The following is a 20,486-nucleotide window of genomic DNA, read 5'->3' on the forward strand; positions in this document are numbered from 1 at the left end:
CTCATTGTGGGCTTTAGGACTCATGGAGTGAGATATGAGCGAGCCAGCATTAATTGAGAAACAGTAAAGAACATTAAATAATACTGATTGCTTAAACTGATTTTGTCCACAGCTTGGCTTGGTTCTAGTAGACTAAAGCCATGCTGAAAAAGGCATCTTAGCTTTCTGAGGCACCCGAGGAATTGTGGATGAGTAAGAAAATACTACTGAATTTGTTTTGCTACAACACAGAAAGCACCCTGGTTGGTATCATCAAAATGTGGTGTGGTAACACCACCACAAGGTATTCAAAGACCATTCAAATAGCTTGCTCTGTAAATCAGAGTATCTGACTACCTTTTGTTTGAAACAAAATCTGTACCAAATGCTGTCTATTATTTTGCTTTCTAACTTCTCTAAGCCTATGGAATACACAAAGCAGCAAAAAAGGAGTTTACCAGTGGAAACAGGTCACTTAAAAAACTGCTACAGTATTCACAATTCAGACATAGACTGACCAGACAATAAGCTATGTTAGTTTACACTGGAAACCTGGTCAAGGTTTGTTTTTTTGTCTTTGACCTTCAAACATATCTTCTTTCTTCCGGGACATGTTCCCTCCACCGCCATCTTCACAGACCTCTTCATCCAATAATCCTATCTCTTTCTACAACTGAAATTAGACAGAAAAGAACAAAACAAAATTTATCTCTGTGACATTCTAAAAACATTCTTAAAAATGTGTTGGCATTTTGTGTCTTCGTTAATCAGATGTTCTGATGGGGTTAGATATTATTAGAACTGGTACGAGACAAGGGTAAATCAAAAAGTAAAGGAAATTTGAAAATTATGCAGCATCCGTAACACACAGAAGCTGATGCAATACAATGTGTTTGCAATGGCTTATGGGTAGTATGAACATGCACAATGCAGCGCTATGCTGTAGTAGAAGACAAAGTCAAATGAACATGGAAATGTCACTATGGGATATTGTTCAACTATTGTGTAATCCTGCATCAGAGTATTCCATGTTCATTTGACCTTGGCTTCTGCTAGACTAATGGCACAATGCTGCACTGTGTGCTTTTGAACTACCTATAAGCAATTGCAAATGTATTGTATTGTGTCAGCTTCTATCCATTGCAGTTACTGTTTAAATTTCAAATTGCCTTTACTTTTTGATTTACCCTCATAATCCTTTGTATTTTAATATTTCCAATATAGCCTTTCTCTTTACTATTATTTTTTATTAATTGGTTACTGGTTGTTGATGGGTGCCTGTGAGAAGACACTCCTCTGGTCATGGGTGACTTCAGTGCAACCACTGGCACTGACAGGGCTGGCTATGAGGATTGTATCAGTCTCCATGGGTCTGGCGACCATGATGAAAGTGGTTCCGTGTTCCTTGACTTTGCAATCCTGGTACCAGCTGTCCTGAGCCATATCATAGGACTTGGTACTCCAACACTGGTGGTGTGGTGAAGGAGATTGTTCACATCCTTGTAGTCAGATGCTGGAGGCACCTGCAGAACTGCAGGGTCTACAGAAGTGCCCAGTTTGTGAATTCTGACCACATACTTGTTGTTGCTACTCTGAAGATCCAGCTTAAGTTCAGTGCTACCACCTACTAGGAGAATGAGGCTGGACTTTGCCAGACTCCAATATCAGTTTGTTTCTAATGAGTTTGCACACAGTTTGTGGGAGGAACTTGCATATTTTGGTGTGACTGCCGATCCTAATGGGATGTGGGAGAACTTCCATGACAAGACTCTGAAGGTTGCTGAGGGTTGTATTGCCAGTGTTCCCAGAAGGAGGTATTTAACCTCATAGGGCACCTTTGATTTTATTAAGATGAGTCACAGCGCACAGCTTGGTGGCAAGTCTGGTCTGTACTGGGAACTGAGAATGACGGCTGTGAGAACTCTGACGGCTGATAAGGAGGCGTTTGTTATTGGAATCTGTGACCAAGTGACACACATCTATGGTATAGCAACTCATGTCCTCCTTACAGAGGAATCAAAGCATTACACACATCTGAATCTTTTCCTCAGGGAGTCGCTGTCTGGATGGATGATGGAACGGTCCTTACGGATGACGCTACAGTTGTGATCCGCTGGGCTGCTTTGAACAGCTGTTTAAAGTCAATTCTCTGACTAAGATGTTGGGTCCACGGTTGAGGCTCATCCTCCAATTAGCTGTGAACCACCCAATCTCACTGAGATTGCACAGGTGGTGAACCAGCTGAGGGTAGGGAAGGCTGCAGGGATCTGTTGTATTTGGGGTGAAATTCTCCAGGCTAGTGGTAAGGCTGTCCTCTGGCATTACAGGCAGTCTTTGCTTCCATTTGGGAGAGGTGCATTATCCCAACTAACTGGAAAACGGGACTTGTTATCCCTAACTGGAAAAGGAACTGTGATCACCTCTGGATTGCAGCAGCTACAGGGGGATAACACTGCTCTCAGTGCCGGGTGAGGTCTTGGCTAGGGTCATCCTTTATAGGATCCGTGACTGACAATGCTGTGATCTTCACGGAGTCAATAGAGGCTTGAGAGACTGAGTGAGGAGTCTGAGTGTCTGGGCTTGCAAGTGTCCTGGATAAAAAACAAAATCTAGGCCTTTAATGACCTTTTGGGCACAGCCATCAGCAGTGTGTCTGTCTGCAGAGAAAATGTCAACTTCGTCGAGAAGTTACTTACCTTGGCAGCAACATTCATGTCTCAGATGACTCTTCCTATGAAGCCAGTAGATGGACTGGGAGAGCATGGGGAGGTCATGAGGTCACTGGAAAGGGGTGTGTGGCACTCCCAATATCTTTGCAAAAGGATGAAGGTCCAAGTCTTTACAGTCGTGGTTCTTCTTATTTTGCCCTATGGTTGCGAGACATGGATGCTACCCAGTGACCTGAGATGAAGACTGGATTCCTTTGGTACTGTGTCTCTTTGTAAAATCCTTGGGTATGGCTGGTTTGACTTTGTGTTGAAGGAGCAGTTTCTTACAGAGTATTGAATGAGACATTTTACTCTTACATTGTGACGGAGTGTCAGTTACAGCACTACGGCCATGTGGAGTGATTCCCTGAGGGTGATCCGGCTCACTAGATCCTCATTGTTGAGTACCTGAGCAGCTGGACCAGGCCAAGAGGACACCCATTTAACACCTGGCTGTGGCAGATAGATAATCATTTCCAGAGGGTGGGACTGGACTCATGTTTGGCTGGGGAGTTGCCAACTGGGACCCCAAGCTATTTATTCGTGTGTGGGGTGTGGCAACATGCAGTACCAGTGCATGCTGCCCAACCTGACCTGACCTGGTTATTAAAGAATCAATAGTGAATGTGAAATCCATTTGTATTTGTAACAAATGAGGAATATATCATATGGACACTGATGGCCTTACTCACTGTGTAACAGACTATATCAACTTTTGTGTTGACCGCACTGTACCCACTATGAGGTGCTTTAATAATAAAAACCTTGGATCACAAGTGACTTAAAGATTCTACTGAATGTCAAAAACAGCCTTTAGACCAGAAGATAGAGAGGAAGCTAAAGTGTGTCAAGGAACACTTGAAAAGGAGGATCAGAAAGATCAAAAATACTTAAAGGTGGAAGATGGAGGACAAACTGAGAGTTGTTTGACTAGAAACATTGGCAATAAGGTGCCAAATGGATCACCAGGAAACCTGGACAGTGCTAATGAGCAGAACCAGTCTTTAATGGGGTTGAACAGGGTCTTCTTCTTCTTTACACATTTCCAACAGTTCCTCAAATCACCGCTCCAGCCAGCCTAATTATCATTTCAATGCTGCGTGCCCCCAACCTTTCTTCAGTTCTGCCACTCTCACCCAACCAAAATGCACTAACACTCCAGTAATGCCTGCTGTCAGTATCCTCCTCCTCTTAACCTATGGTGCACTATACCCCACTCCCCTCATCAAAAAATTATTGAATACTGTTGCCCAGGTGAAGAGAAAGCTGGAGAGACTACATACTGGCATGTCTGTCGGCCCTAATGTGACAGAAGAATATGGAGTTCTTAAGCACATATTCAATTTGAAACTCATCCTGGAAACAGCACTACTACATCATGCCTGAATACAGTGCTAAAAAAGTAAACTTTATTTAATTGAATAACTATAGACATGTAGCCATAACAGTCACCACAAACTGTGCGTGAAAACAGAATTGGACTTCTGCAGTCTTCCTGTCAAGCACTCATTGGGATGGACAACACCATTCATCTACTTGCTATACAACACGTTTTACAATATGAATAGGTCAGACAGCTATTTGAGTATCTTGTATTTGGCCTTCTCTACTGGATTTCACACCGTACAGCTCTTACATATGTGGAATAAACTAAGATGACCCTTACTGACTACTCAACAAGTATACCACAGTTTGAAGGGCTACAGAAGCATTTGTCAGACCAGGTGGTCAACACCAGAAGGGCCAACAATAAAAGCTGTCCTAGTTCCCCTCCTGTTCAGCCTTTATATGTCAAATTTTTAAGATAATTTAGAGTTGGCCCACCTGCCAAATTTCATAGACTGTTCTGCAATCACGGGGTGTTACAAGTTGTGGACTAGAGGAAAAATATAGGGGACTTTCTTGACTGGGGCAGGCAGGTTGAACCATTTTCAGCTCAGCACTAGCAAAACCAAGAAAATGTTGATGGACTGACGGAAGAGCAAGGCTACCTTGTCTCCAGCCTTCATTCAGGGAATAGTAAATTTAAATTGTCAAAGAAATCCAAATTAAATCCACTGCAATTCAATGTTGTCTAATATTAAAATGAGAAATTTTCCAAGGGAATGAATGTTTTATAGGCACTGTAGATAAGTGGATAGATTTTTGTTTGATACTAAATTCATTGCTATGTTTTCTCAAACACTGTCAACATGACTGCTAACAAAGATACCAGAATCACATTAATATACACTCATTGAACAAATATTAGGAACAATAGTAAACCTGTTTATCCATGGAATTATCTGTCCACCAGTCATGCATAAAGTCATTCAGATACAGATCAGGAGCTGCAGTTAACATTCACATCAAACAACAGAATAGGGAAAAAAATGTATCCCAATGATTTCATTCTTGGCACAATTGTTGGTGCAAAACAGGCTGGTTTGAGTATTTCTGTAACTGCTGATCTGCTGGTATTTTCACACATCACCATCTCTACTTTTGGTGCTAAAAAACAAAAATTATCCAGTATGCACAGAACAGTATTGTTGATGACAGCAGTCAGAGGAGAATGGCCATACTTGGTTTGAACTAACCGAAAGGCCACAGCAACTCAGATAACCACTCTGTACAACTGTGGTGAACAGAAAAGCATCTAAGAGTGCACAACACATCAAACATTGAGGTGGATGGGCTACAACAGCAGAAGACCACATCAGGTTCCACTCCAGTAAGCCAAGAACAGAAAGCTGATTTTGCAGTGGGCACACTAAAACTGGACATTTGAAGACAGGAAAAATGTAATATATGGTCTGCTGAACCTTGATTTCTGCTGAGGCATACAAATGACAGGGAGAATTTGGTGCCAGCAGCATGAATCTATGTACCCAGCCTGCCTTATGTCAACAGTCCCATTTGGTGGTGATGGTGTTATGGTGTGAGGAATGTTTTCTTGGCACACTTTGGGCCATTTAATAGCAATCAATCATCACTTTAATGCCATTGCTATTATTGCTGATCTGAATCCAATAAAACACTTTTGGAATATGATAAAACAAGAGATTCACAGCATGAATGTGCATTTGACGAATCTGACGAAATTTAATGATATGATCATGTCAGCATGGGCTAGAATCCCAAAAAAATGTTAACCACTTGTGGAATCCATGTTACAAAGAATTGAGACTGTTTTGAGAGCAAAAGAGGGCTCCATCAAGTATTAATATAGTGTTCCCTATAATTTGCTTAGTTAGTGTATGTAGTATGGATACTGCAATTGTTTTTCTCTAGCCAGTATTAGGACAGTGTTCCTAATAGTTTGCATAGTTAGTTTAAGTGTGAATGCTGCAATTGTCTGCAGCCATCTCCTGTAGCCCTGGCTCCTGAAAGTTGCACCACACGAGTTATAAGCATAAATGTTCTTCTGATAAAAGAAGAAAACATGACACACTTTCATTCATGTATTAGAAAAGACAAATAAAGGATAATGATGTCAATCAAAGCACTTGATCCTAAAAATTTGCTCAGGTGCTTCCAGAATAAATGTCACGTTTTACTGGTGGTGCTACCAAATGCTTTTGGAAAGAATGGGATGAAGCCAAGAGTCATGATGAAGTAAAAAAGACATGGATGGAAATGTTGACACATGACATCGGGAGAATGGACATTAACCCTAAGGATTACAAGGACTGGAAAAAGTGGAGTCGAGCATTTGTAGGAGATATGAGCAAAACTGGATAAATCAAAATAATTACTATACAAATAAACATAAGACCAGACCTGCTTAATGTAATTTTGAGTTGTGGGGTTTGTAGCGTAGTTGAACAGCACTGGCTTCAAGGCAGGAAACAGCCCTCCAAATGGTGCCAGTCTATCTCTGAGCTCATTCTCAGCAATAACTATATTCTTACACACACAGGGACTGTTTGTAGTGGTTAATAGGCAGATCTTTGAACATGTGGAAAGGAAACTGAAGTGCCCATAACAAAATACACTCAGCCTTGGGCAGAATGTTCAAATTCCTCCTTAATGTAAGTATTTTGAGTTAAAATATTTATAAAAAAATTGATTCACCCTCTTCTAATCAATTTGTGGCTTAGTGATGTATGTTTATTTGAAATGGATGATAATTTCACAGTTAATCACACTTGTGACACTTGTTTTAATATGAATTAACTGTTTTGCCAGGAAAATGGAAAACCTTAAGTATAACTTATTTTATAATTTTAGCTTTCTAAAAAATTTTTCGTATAAAGAATGAAGTTTTGAAATAGTATTTATTGTTACTGATTAATTATTGAAATCTTGTGCAGTTAAAGTAACAGTTGCAATTGTTTTCCCAAGGAGATGTTATATTAGATTGTATAACTGGTTCCAGTGCACGCCTCTTGCTCTTTCAAGGTTACATATATAATAAACTTATATAACATCCCTCGAGTTTGTATAACACCACGGTTATTTGTTGAAACACGTTTTTGTTTGCAATATAACTCATCGTTATATAATAAACTGCATTTGGTACTGGTTCTGTCTTAAATGCAAACGTTATACTATATAGTTATGCTACGACAATACGCTGTAGGCGCAGCATAGCAGAGGAAACGATCAGACAGCTCAACTCACTGTACTATTCTCGTTATACAACCAGCCGCTGTTGTAGTTATATAAGCGTGCTGGATTATCGGCCAATGCCATTATTCGATTCATATCACATGACAACGACCGGCCAATCGTATAGGCGAAGAGGATTTCCAAGAATAGCAAGGCGAATTCAGAAAGAGGAATTTACGGAAGAACAATAACCGTGGAGTCGCAGATAGGGGGAGGAGGGACACTTGTTTAAGAACGGGGAGGTCATGTCGCCTTGCTGCCCATGGAGAAGGAAAAAGAGAAGACGACGGCAGGAGTCCCGTTCGAAAATTTCTTTCTGAGAACAAAATAACTAAATAGAAAACCTAAAGACATGCTCGGTTGGTGAAGATGAGCGGAATGCTAATCGTTATGTAAATAGGAGACCCATTCCGGCGACTCGTTTTCTTGTTAACGTTACACTGCTGGATATCTTGCGTATTTTTCACATTTTACTGTGCTTTACAAGGCCAAAGTTTTAATTGTCTCATCCAGAGGAAGGGAAACGAACATTTTTATTTCACTTTTATGCACTGGCCTTCCTGTCAGGTATCGTCAGTCTTCCCGGCTATGGACTTTTTATTTTCGGATGTGAGCCTGGAATCTACTTTGAACAAAAAGAACTTCTCGCGATGATGTGGAATCAGTTTATTAATCTTTTTCTGAAGGCACGTGGAATTTTTATTCCGCCTGGGAAGGTGGCTACTCCGCCCCTTTGTTTTGTGTTTCTTTTCAGTGTCCCACACACTGAGGGCGTTTGATAACATGGACCGAAATAAGTAGGTCGCTCGAGATTTTAGAAGGAGATCTGTTTATTTCTCTGTGTGACAGACACAGGCTCAAGATGATGTTTACTTAGGCGAGTGCGTTGTAGCTTTTTTTTTTTTCTAATTCCGTTTTTGCACTTTTCTCCTGCTCAGGATGGATACCAGCACAGTGCCGCGCAGTGAGCCATTGCTCCATGAGCTGACAAATCCTAATGCACCGGGGATCTGTAACGAAATGTTGGACGTAGCCCAGGAAGCATTTCAGGTTGGGAACTACGAGCTGGCCGCCGAGATCTATGGTTCCCAACTAGTGGACTTGGCAGAGCCTGATCGGGGACTGTGTCTGCGCAAAGGGGACGCGCTAGCCAGGGCTGGCAGAGTCGCCGAAGCTCTGGACTCCTACCGCTGCGCTGCTGGAGTAAACCGATTGCGGCCAGAAGAGCTTAGATTACTAGTGGAGAGTATCGCGCAGAACCTACGGGACAAGGAGCTTAAGCTACCTCCCCCGGAGCGCTGTAGCAACGACACTGGGGATGGGGAATTAGAACGTTTTACCAGCCTTCCGGACAGCGAGGACTCAATGGACATGTTTTCCTGTCGGTTATGTGGGCTGCTGCTGACAGACCCCACGACACTGCAGTGTGGCCACACATACTGTAAACGGTGCCTAGAGAGCGAGGAGATGTGCGACTGTAGATTGTGTAAGCACAAACTGAGCAAAAAAGTTGCAAAAGTATGCTCCATGGGCTTCCGAGCTAACGTGCTTCTATGTGGTTTAATGGACAAGTGGTTTGAGAAGGAGAGCAGAGCACGCCGGTGCTGTCTCGAGGGAGATGTTCTGTGCCGGAAGCAGCAGGACTTCACTGGTGCTCTCGCAAAGTACAACCATGCAGTTGATCTAGGTGAGAGAAACAAATTGTCTACATTCTATTTTTTTTTAACAACGTTTATTTCTATTGGACATTTTCATACATAGAATGTAACTAAAAGTGGTTTACATGCTGTCACATAAACAGGTACAAGAAAAGAAAAAAGTTAAATCGTGTAGTAATAACTACTAAGTAATAACAATATATCAATATGAGCTGTATATAGTTAGTAGAAAAGTCGAGTCCTTATATATAATATAGTATTCTAAGACTTTAAAGATCAGTACGATGATAAAATGTAATTATTAATTATGATTAAAGCCACGCAGGTTCTGACCTACTTTTTTCCGTATTCTTGTGATAAAATCATAAACCCCGTTGCTCACGTGGAGTACTTGTTGCTTGTTGCATCAGAGAGGATAGTCTCAGCTGTTGGCAAGTTTAATGGAAAGATCTTAAGTGTGGTGGCAAGTTTAATGAGAAGACTTTATAAAGTGTGGGCTAAAGTTAGCCTTTGAACGATTTAATTTTCTCTACAACTTGAGTAATTTGTATCATTCTGGCTATTATAAAATGGACGAAGTCGTATACAGATTAAGCACGGTAGGAACTTTAATCCAAGTTTGCCCTTAAAGGAGCATCACTCAGTCCAAGTCCTCCGTGGTTTCTAATAATCTATCATTTCCTTTTTTAAAATTACCACCGCTAAAAAACAGGACATGATTTTCATTTTCACCAAGCATTTTTCTATAGCGTTATATAAACCTGAGCTGGGAGAAGTCCGAGGTGCCCCGGAAACTAGAAGTGTAATACTGTATGTAGGTCATGTCCGTGTAGTGTAGTGTTTAAACGACACCTTTAAGGAAATTACTGTAATGATAGGTCGTTTGTTTGAGCATGGTTGATCAAAAGTCGTTATATCTGTATTGGTTTAATCAAGTGAAGAATATCCTTAAGCACATGGCCAGGAAAGAAGAATGGTATATTAGATGCTGGACCCGTAACATAAGAAAGTTACAGGTAACTGGCCATGTGTGGGGATGAGGTATGAGGCAGACCTACTGAATGAAGTTGTTTTTTTGTTTGTTTTTTTTTTTTCAGCAATGGACTCTTGACTTGTGGTTTGGCTGGTTTTCTTCCTTGGTGTTCAGTCCCTTTCTTGGGAGTCCACCCTCTTGTGTGCTTTGTCATACTAATCAATTTCTTACGTAGAACTCTGTTCTTCCCAATAATTAAAAACAGTTTTAGAAAGTTTCATGCACCTTGCAAGATGTAGTATCCTTGCGTTTTGATTTTCATGGGAAATTAAGTCAATATGATTATTTTATAACCAAGAGCATGTTAATACTAATTAATGTGATGGCATTAATTATTTTTTTTATCTACACAGTAATTGTCTCTACATTCGTAATGCACATACTTGGGCACTGCCTTTTGGAGCTTGCACATCTCCCAGTGTCTGCATGTGTTTTCTTGATACACATCTCAAGGACATGTGAGCACAAATGGCAACACAGACCCAGTTTAATGGGAGTATGTCTTTGATGAACATAAAGCATTTAGAATCAGATTTGAATTGTCATATTCTAATTATCATGTGTTAATTCTTTTTCCCTTTATTAAACTATTTTAATCTTATTAATCTTAACCTTATAGATATCCACAATGTTTTTATAAAACTGGGTTTTTTGGCTATTGAGAAATAATGTTTGTTATGGCATTGTATTTTTGTGATGATTACACCTAGTTTTACTATGGCAATAAAGTAGTAATCTACAGTGGATTGATGTACCATGCAGGCCTAGGTCCTGCTTTGCACCAAGTGCTTCCTATTTAGGCTCCAGAGACCTCATGTATAACAGCTTGCTTAGAATTCTCAGTAAAGCATGGCATACAGACAAACTTGTGCATATGCAAAAACTACACACTTTTCCTTTATAAATCCCAATCAGCGTGAATTTTCACACACATGAACACGCCTACAGCCCCACCCTGACTCCTCACAGAATTTTACTTTTTGAATATGCAAATCAGTATAAATAACCCCTTCCCTTCATGGTTTAGGTAAAAGATAATGACACAAGCATATGTTTAAAAAAAAAAAAAAAAAAAAAAGTTTCAGCGAATGCAAAATTAAGGTCCTGCTCAGTATAGTGGGAGGCAAGGAAAAACAAAATATTTGGTGGCTTATGCAGTGTTATAAACAAAAGAGGATATTGATAGAGTGGTACAGTGTGACCAAGGCACCCGAAAGTTGCACAGTGGTCAAAATAAAGAAGTGGTCAGATATCAACGTTGATTTGAAAAGGTGAGTTGCAGCCCACCATCTGAGTGTCATACAAAAGCGTATTATGGCCACAGTGGAGAAAAAAAAAATATGGGCACATTGTAAAAACAAATTTGTAATTAAAATAGAACATTGTAAACTCCATCTTAAAATCGATGTTTAATTTACTAGAGTTTCTCAAACTCCATCGTAGCTAAAGTAGCATGTTAAATGCTTTGTATTCATTGTGTTCCCCAACCCAGCTATGTGCTGCTTAAGCAGGCTTTCTCTTACGACAACAGGAGTGTGCAGGCAGTGATCGCCCCCCAGTATACATTACATACTTGATATTACAGCTATCTGACCATTTTAGAATAAATACTAAGATGTATACTTGATATCATTTTCATGATGAAATGCATTAAAACATGTATTTAACACGTGGGGGCATGGTGGTGCAGTGGTAGTGCTGCTGCTTTGCAGTAAGGGGGTCATGTCCCTGGCTGGAGTATGTGTTTTCCTAGTGGGCTTCCTCTGCATGCTTCGGTTTCTTTCCAGATGCATGCAGGTTAGGTGATTTGGTGATGGTAAACTGACGCTGCTAGTTGTATATGTGTGATCATGTTCACATTGCAATGAGCTGGCACCCCTTCCAGGGATTGTTCCTGCTTTGCATCTGATGCTTGCTTGGACAAGCGTGACCCTAGATAGAATAATTAAACATGTATAACAAAGATTGTCAGTGTTCCTTAAAATTTCTGAATGCTTGGTGTTATAAGTTTATAACTGATTTTATTATTACAAATGTTTATTGTGTAGTGATTGATTATGGAGGAGGGGGGGTGAAAAGATAGTAACTGGAGTTTGGTACATTTGATAAAGACAGCACAGATGCAATAAAGAAAGCCCACTCAGAAGAACATCCATTGAATTCTATGTCTGTTTCTCTGACCCAGCTCACTAGCCCAACATTTACACATTATTTTATTTAAAGCAGTTGGATACGCATTCATGTGTCTAGCCTCTTGGAGCCTCGTTGCAACTGCCATAAATGTCTGTGCATTGAACCTACAGCTGGTTTTGCAGTCACTTTTTAAAGATATTGTGGCAAGATGTCCTGAGAATTTAATGGATGTTTTTTTGGATGGTCTTTCTTTATTGCAGTAGTACTGTCTCTTGTCAAACGTACTAACCCCCAATTCCTGTCCTTCCGTATTGTTTCTCCACATAACTAATTGCCACACAATAAGTGTTTGTAATAAATGTAAAACTAACTGTAAATTTAGAATGCGGATTCTTAAAAAATATCTGTCATACATGTTTAATAATTCCATCCATCCAGGGTTGCGCGAGGCAGGAATAATCCCAGCATAGGGTGCCAGCTCAATGCAAGGTGAAGACGAGCACAGACATACACTAGTAGTGTCAATTTAGCATCTCCAAATCCCCAGACCTGCATCTCTTTAGAAGGAAACTGAAGCACATGGAGAAAAACAGCCAGGAAAACATACAAACTCCAGGCAGCGAACACCCAGGAACTTTACCCCCTTACTATGAGACAGTAAAGCTTCTGCCACACCACCGTGCTCTCATATGTTTAATTATTAAGAGTATACATTATTTAAATTAACAATTTATTTGTAAAACGTAATATAAACACTTAAATGCATTTCATCATAAAAATATCTAGTGTGCATCCTAGTATTCTTAACAGCACACAGCTCCATACTGTAGCTGTAGCAAGTCTAAATCGACTTAGATGCCAGTCATCATCATGGCATAAGAAATCAGTAAAATCTGTAAATATTCACTCTCTTCTAATTCTTCCATATGCAATGCCTTCTAACAACGCTAAAGAAGCCGTGGTAGTTGGAATAGTTTGGCCATTCTGTGCACCATTATATTGTTACAGAATGATTACAATCAAGTGCTTTACATTTGTAAATAATATGCAAGTTATTTTGATGTATTTGATAAAGCCCATGTCATGGATGCAAATCTCAAAGAAAGAGAAACCATACACTGATTTACAAAACTGAGCAGAAACGTGCATACGCATCATCTGAGGCTGCTGTGAAAATGTGTGTAGCTTTTTGCCAAGTTTATTTTTTCTGCATCTCGATGTGAGCATGGAAATGGGCATACACAACATTTTTGTGCATTTGCACGGTTAATACATGAAGCCCCTCGTCTCTGCAACCATATTAAAGAAATGGATAAATGTATTTGAGGGATAAGATTTGATAGTTATTTTAAGGCACACATTATTGGTGTCTTCAATCTTTGGACTGTTTGCTTGCTCATTGATAATTGGATAATGCTTTAAAACAAAAAAAGAGAACAATATCACGTTAGTCATTAAATTAAAAGCTTTCAAAGATATTCCAAAAAAAATACAAGCATCCAAAATAGCATAATTTTTGTCATGTTTTTTGGAATAGAATCCAGAAATTTTGATGTAAAGGTTGGTTTTACAAGAGGACAGATACTGGACTTGATGGTTTTAGGAGAACTGTTTGCTGGCTGGAAAATACGTATGACAAACGTGTTTTATACTATGTTTTTAAGTAAGTATCACAAAGATTAAAATATATTTATTACATGAATTTTGTCTGAAAGCTGCAATGATATTTGTTTTGGGAATGTGTTTTCAGATGCCAAGAGCCTTTTGATAACTTCTTGTATATCACATTTGAGTAGTTAATTTTAGTAAGTGCATTTGTTAATAAAATTCATTGGCCTGTTTGAATTTATTTGCCTATTTTATACTGTACATTAGACTGGCATCCCATCAGACTATATCACCAAGAATATTTTGTTTGAATTGTTCACCATGCACTCAAGAAATCAATTAAAAATTATGATGTGGATGGGCATAACACATTATGTCACATATTGCCTCTCATACTTAGTAATAAAATGGCAAGGTGAAATGGCATAGCTCAAGAGATCTAGACATTGTTCCATCTATTTTCTATAGCATCTTCTAATTGGATGGATGGACAGCAGCATTCTTCATTCTGTATTTTTAAGATGAAATAGCCTCACAATATACGTTGTTAGATTTAACTGACTGATGTTTCAAAGATGGAAATCTGCAAACTGTGTTGGCAATTGGGTGTTGAGCGGTCTTTAACGGCAACCAATTTCCAACACAGTTACTTATTAATGAACAGTTAACATCAGTATTTAGAAGATGTGGAAGAAAATATCATTGCTTAAAAAAAACAAAACACTGCACTCATTCAAAATTCACTATAATTTACATAGCATATACAGTGGGGCAAAAAAGTATTTAGTCAGCCACCAATTGTGCAAGTTCTCCCACTTAAAAAGATGAGAGAGGCCAGTAATTTTCATCATAGGTATACCTCAACTATGAGAGACAAAATGAGAAAAAAAAAAATCCAGATAATCACATTGTCTGATTTTTGAAGAATTTATTTGCAAATTATGGTGGAAAAAAAGTATTTGGTCAATAACAAAAGTTCATCTCAATACTATTCTTTCTTATATACCCTTTGTTGGCAATGACAGAGGTCAAACGTTTTCTGTAAGTCTTCACAAGGTTTTCACACACTGTTGCTGGTTTTTTGGCCCATTCCTCCATGCAGATCTCCTCTAGAGCAGTGATGTTTTGGGGCTGTTGCTGGGCAACACGGACTTTCAACTCCCTCCAAAGATTTTCTATGGGGGTTGAGATCTGGAGACTGGCTAGACCACTCCAGGACCTTGAAATGCTTCTTACGAAGCCACTCCTTCGTTACCCGGGCGGTGTGTTTGGGATCATTGTCATGCTGAAAGACCCAGCCACGTTTCATCTTCAATGCCCTTGCTGATGGAAGGAGGTTTTCACTCAAAATCTGACGATACATGGCCCCATTCATTTTTTCCTTTACACAGATCAGTCGTCCTGGTCCCTTTGCAGAAAAACAGCCCCAAAGCATGATGTTTCCACCCCCATGCTTTACAGTAGGTATGGTGTTCTTTGGGTGCAACTCAGCATTCTTTCTCCTCCAAACACGACGAGTAGAGTTTTTACCAAAAAGTTCTATTTTGGTTTCATCTGACCATATGACATTCTCCCAATCCTCTTCTGGATCATCTAAATGCTCTCTAGCAAACTTCAGATGGGCCTGCACATGTACTGGCTTAAGCAGGGGGACGCGTCTGGCACTGCAGGATTTGAGTCCCTGGCGGCGTAGTGTGTTACTGATAGTAGCCTTTGTTACTTTGGTCCCAGCTCTCTGCAGGTCATTCACTAGGTCCCCCCGTGTGGTTCTGGGATTTTTGCTTACCGTTCTTGTGATCATTTTGACCCCACAGGGTGAGATCTTGCGTGGAGCCCCAGATCGAGGGAGATTATCAGTGGTCTTGTATGTCTTCCATTTTCTAATAATTGCTCCCACAGTTGATTTCTTCACACCAAGCTGCTTACCTATTGCAGATTCAGTCTTCCCAGCCTGGTGCAGGTCTACAATTTTGTTTCTGGTGTCCTTTGACACCTCTTTGGTCTTGGACATAGTGGAGTTTGGAGTGTGACTGTTTGAGGTTGTGGACAGGTGTCTTTTATATTGATAACGAGTTCAAACAGGTGCCATTAATACAGGTAACGAGTGGAGGACAGAGGAGCCTCTTACAGAAGAAGTTACAGGTCTGTGAGAGCCAGAAATCTTGCTTGTTTGTTTGTAGGTGACCAAATACTTATTTTCCACCATAGTTTGCAAATAAATTCTTTAAAATCAGACAATGTGATTTTCTGGATTTTTTTTCTCATTTTGTCTCTCATAGTTGAGGTATACCTGTGATGAAAATTATAGGCCTCTTTCATCTTTTTAAGTGGGAGAACTTGCACAATTGGTGGCTGACTAAATACTTTTTGCCCCACTGTATATCGCCACATTATGGGGGATTCCTTGTTTTATAATAATACAATAGTTTCTACTTTATAAAACATCTATACCATCTTACGAATATATTACTATAAGATAATCAAGTATTTCCTCTTAAATAATAAATGTTATTCAATAACCAATTTGTGTGTTATCAGTCTCCATGTAGAAACCCTTCAACTAAACTTTTAGCAAAATTTGTTCTCCTATTGGACATTTAAAATAATCTTGGAATTACTCAAAATTAAATTACAGCGGGAAGACTTCTGACCTTCTATAATACAAGTTGCACATCTTCAGTTGCTCACTTGTAGCAGTCACATTAATCAGTCTCAAATGTGTCCTGACAGTCTTCAGACAAAAAGGAAGCATTTTAATATCTGCTTTCACATTTTCATATCAATAAAGTAATGATTTTGACAAGTTGTAATTTTTTTTGAGTTAAAGAAAAAATCTGTCACTCTAAAGTTTACTCTTCATTATCTGTAAAAGCGTAAATGAAGTCTATCTGATAATTACAAGCAGAAAACAGAACATTACCTAAGCAGCTGATTATTCCATTTGATTTCATATTTAACATCAAAGTCGATCGGCTCATACAGTTAATTGATAATTGACTAATCACTATTGGAATCTTCCTCTTTTTTTTTGTTTCACTTGCATTGCGAATAATTATTTTGACATTCTCAATATCTGTTGTGCTATAAAATCTCAGGGCTGCACTTCTGGTGGAGTGGTTAGTGTTGATGCCTCATAGGTGTCTCATACTGCTTTGATTGTTGCGCCCTGCCATTGTCCATATTGACATTGCATGTTTTCTCCCTGTCTTAGTGGTTTAGGTTAGGTTAAATGGTGTCTCAGGATTGGCCCCAGTGTGTGAACAGCAAATGGTTGGGTGCCCTGTCCAGCACTGATTCATGCCTTGCACCCAATGCTGCTGCCATAATGTCTGAGTGTTACACATGTTGTTACAATGATGGTACCTTAGCGGCATCAGCGCTTTCTTTGTCACTTTTAATTTACAAAGAGTGCAACCACAGTCTTTGTAAACTCAAGGATTTGTGCAAACCTGCATGTAGGCTGTGCTGCCATGCAGTACACACCAAGCGGGGAAACACTACCAATTTAGCCAAACATTTAAAGGACCGGCACCCAACACAGTACAGTTTTGAGAGGTAATTGTTATATTTTTTTTTATTAGGAACATACGTATGTGCCTGTTGCATTTGAAGTAGAGATGTGATGTGCATTGTTTAGTTTGTGTTTCCCAGATTAAAACAATAATCTGCAATTATTTTTACCTTCCAGTTGCATTCAGTTCCACACAATCTTTTGAGGTTGTGTGGAATGGTGTTTTAAATATTTAGAGTTGTGCAATTGTTAGAAATCTTTTGGTTTTACAGTAATCCCTCCTCCATCGTGGGGGTTGCGTTCCAGAGCCACCCGCGAAATAAGAAAATCCGCGAAGTAGAAACCATATGTTTACAGTAATCCCTCCTCCATCGCGGGGGTTGCGTTCCAGAGCCACCCGCGAAATAAGAAAATCCGCGAAGTAGAAACCATATGTTTATATGGTTATTTTTATATTGTCATGCTTGGGTCACAGATTTGCGCAGAAACACAGGAGGTTGTAGAGAGACAGGAACGTTATTCAAACACTGCAAACAAACATTTGTCTCTTTTTCAAAAGTTTAAACTATGCTCCATGACAAGACAGAGATGACAGTTCAGTCTCACAATTAAAAGAATGCAAACATATCTTCCTCTTCAAAGGAGCAAACAATTCAATAGGGCTGTTTGGCTTGTAAGTATGCGAAGCACCGCGGCACAAAGCTGTTGAAGGCGGCAGCTCACACCCCCTCCGTCAGGAGCAGAGAGAGAGAGAGAGCGAGAGAGAGAAAAATCAATACGTGCCCTTTGAGCTTTTAAGTATGCGAAGCACCGTGCAGCATACTTAAAGGCTGCACACAGAAGGTAGCAACGTGAAGATAATCTTTCAGCATTTTCAGACGAGCGTCCGTATCGTCTAGGTGTGCGAACAGCCCCCCTGCTCACACCCCCTACGTCAGGATCACAGATAGTCAGCGCAAGAGAGAGAGAAAGAAAAGTAAGTTGGGTAGCTTCTCAGCCATCTGCCAATAGCGTCCCTTGTATGAAATCAACTGGGCAAACCAACTGAGGAAGCATGTACCAGAAATTAAAAGACCCATTGTCCTCAGAAACCCGCGAAGCAGCGAAAAATCCGCGATATATATTTAAATATTCTTACATATAAAATCCGCGATGGAGTGAAGCCGCGAAAGGCGAAGCGCGATATAGCGAGGGATTACTGTATATGTTATTTTTATATTGTCATGCTTGGGTCACAGATTTGTGCAGAAACACAGGAGGTTGTAGAGAGACAGGAACGTTATTCAAACACTGCAAACAAACATTTGTCTCTTTTTCAAAAGTTTAAACTGTGCTCCATGACAAGACAGAGATGACAGTTCTGTCTCACAATTAAAAGAATGCAAACATATCTTCCTCTTCAAAGGAGTCCATCAGGAGCACTGAATGTCAGAAAGTGAGAGAAAACCAAACAAATCAATAGGGCTGTTTGGTTTTTAAGTATGCGAAGCACCGCTGGTACAAAGCTGTTGAAGGTGGCAGCTCACACCCCCTCCGTCAGGAGCAGAGAGAGAGAGAGACAGAGGAAAACAAACAGTGAAAAATCAATACGTGCCCTTTGAGCTTTTAAGTATGCGAAGCACCGTGCATCATGTCGTTTCAGGAAGCAGCTGCACAAAAGATAGTAACGTGAAGATAATCTTTCAGCATTTTTAGACGAGCGTCCGTATCGTCTATGTGTGCGAACAGCCCCCCTGCTCACACCCCCTACGTCAGGATCAGAGAAAGTCAGCGCGAGAGAGAGAGAGAAACAAAAGTAAGTTGGGTAGCTTCTCAGCCATCTGCCAATAGCGTCCCTTGTATGAAATCAACTGGGTAAACCAACTGAGGAAGCATGTACCAGAAATTAAAAGACCCATTGTCCTCAGAAATCCGCGAACCAGCAAAAAATCCGCGATATATATTTAAATATGCTTACATATAAAATCCGCGATAGAGTGAAGCCGCGAAAGGCGAAGCGCGATATAGCGAGGGATCACTGTAATACAGTATGTAAAAGGCATGTAAAAGTGATGAATATGTGCTCTTTTCCTATGTACTTTATAAGTAGATGAGTAAAAAATAATTATGTTGCACTCTGATCACCTGGCAGCAGACACTATGAAGGCCCGGTACCTGTTCCCGCTGCCAGGGTTGGTGAACCGGCAGTGACAGTGGCCACAGCATGCTGCAGTAGATGTTTTATGTTGATCTATGTGTGAAACCATTGCTCTGTGCTTTTCAGAAAACTGAGTTTTTTGGAAATAACATTCAGCCTTGGGTCAAAACAAAAAAAAAAAAATTAACCCTCAAAGAGTTAAAATACAATGCTATGTAGTAATTTATAATGTCTAATATTTTAAGAGTTTTAATTATTGTTTTGAACGCAATTAAAATTGCTTTCTTATTAAATATTGTTTTTTTTCTACTAACATAATACATTTTTTAAGATAAGTAACATAAATTTTCTTAAACATGTTTCAGATATAACACAACTAAATAGTTTGTCCTATTATCAGAAAGGAGAAAAGTTCCTTACCATTATAATCACAGCCTACCCCACCAGATGTATTTGCACAACACAAAAAGTATGACACAAATCAGCAGACGCCAAGAAATTAAAAACACTACCCTCTCCTCTGTTCTACCATTAACATGGAAGATTTTTTATCATTTGACTGCTGATCTGGGTGATAACATCTTGAGACAGCAACTTAAAGGAAATAGAAAAAATGACCTAAGACAGAGGTATGAGGACCACATCCTCAACACGTCAACATTTCTTGACTTAAGCAAGTCAAGCAAATGCTAAATAACCGTGTTCATTTGCTTGAAGTAGACGCCCAAATTCAGGAAACACCCTTTTCAAGCACCAAACAACCATCAAAGAAAAGCAAAACTGATCTGAAGGACAGTTAATAAACATACAGGGGGAAAAGAAGAGTTGGCAATTTCGGCACACTTCATCTAAACTGTGCATCTCACAAATCAGTTCACAGTTTATGAGAAGATGCCTGAACCTTGGGCAGAGGAAGATCCACTGGCATGGTGGAAAACAAATGAGAAGAACTTAACCTCATCTTGCTCAATTTGCAAAAAAAGTATTTTTGCATTGCTGTTTGCTGCTGTCCTTTGGAGCATCTTTTTAGTACATCTGGGTTCATTTGCAGCCCAAAATGGCTTACTTCACAGATGAGCCCATTGACATGCTAGTCTTCCTTGTAAAAAAATATTTGGAAGCATTA

The 20,486-nt window shown here is 39.7% G+C and overlaps 1 protein-coding gene across 1 annotated transcript in view; it reads left to right on the forward strand.

The window, feature by feature from the left end:
- Positions 1-7,438: 7,438 nt before the first annotated feature.
- Positions 7,439-20,486, forward strand: part of lonrf2 (LON peptidase N-terminal domain and ring finger 2) — a 53,884-nt gene continuing 40,836 nt past the window's right edge. Inside the window, exon 1 of the mRNA XM_051926657.1 lies at positions 7,439-8,967. Within this exon, the coding sequence (XP_051782617.1) occupies positions 8,220-8,967 (748 nt within the window). The 5' untranslated portion in view covers positions 7,439-8,219. The remainder of the gene's footprint in view (positions 8,968-20,486) is intronic.

Source organism: Erpetoichthys calabaricus, chromosome 4, assembly GCF_900747795.2.
Source record: "Erpetoichthys calabaricus chromosome 4, fErpCal1.3, whole genome shotgun sequence".
Lineage (NCBI taxonomy): Eukaryota > Metazoa > Chordata > Cladistia > Polypteriformes > Polypteridae > Erpetoichthys > Erpetoichthys calabaricus.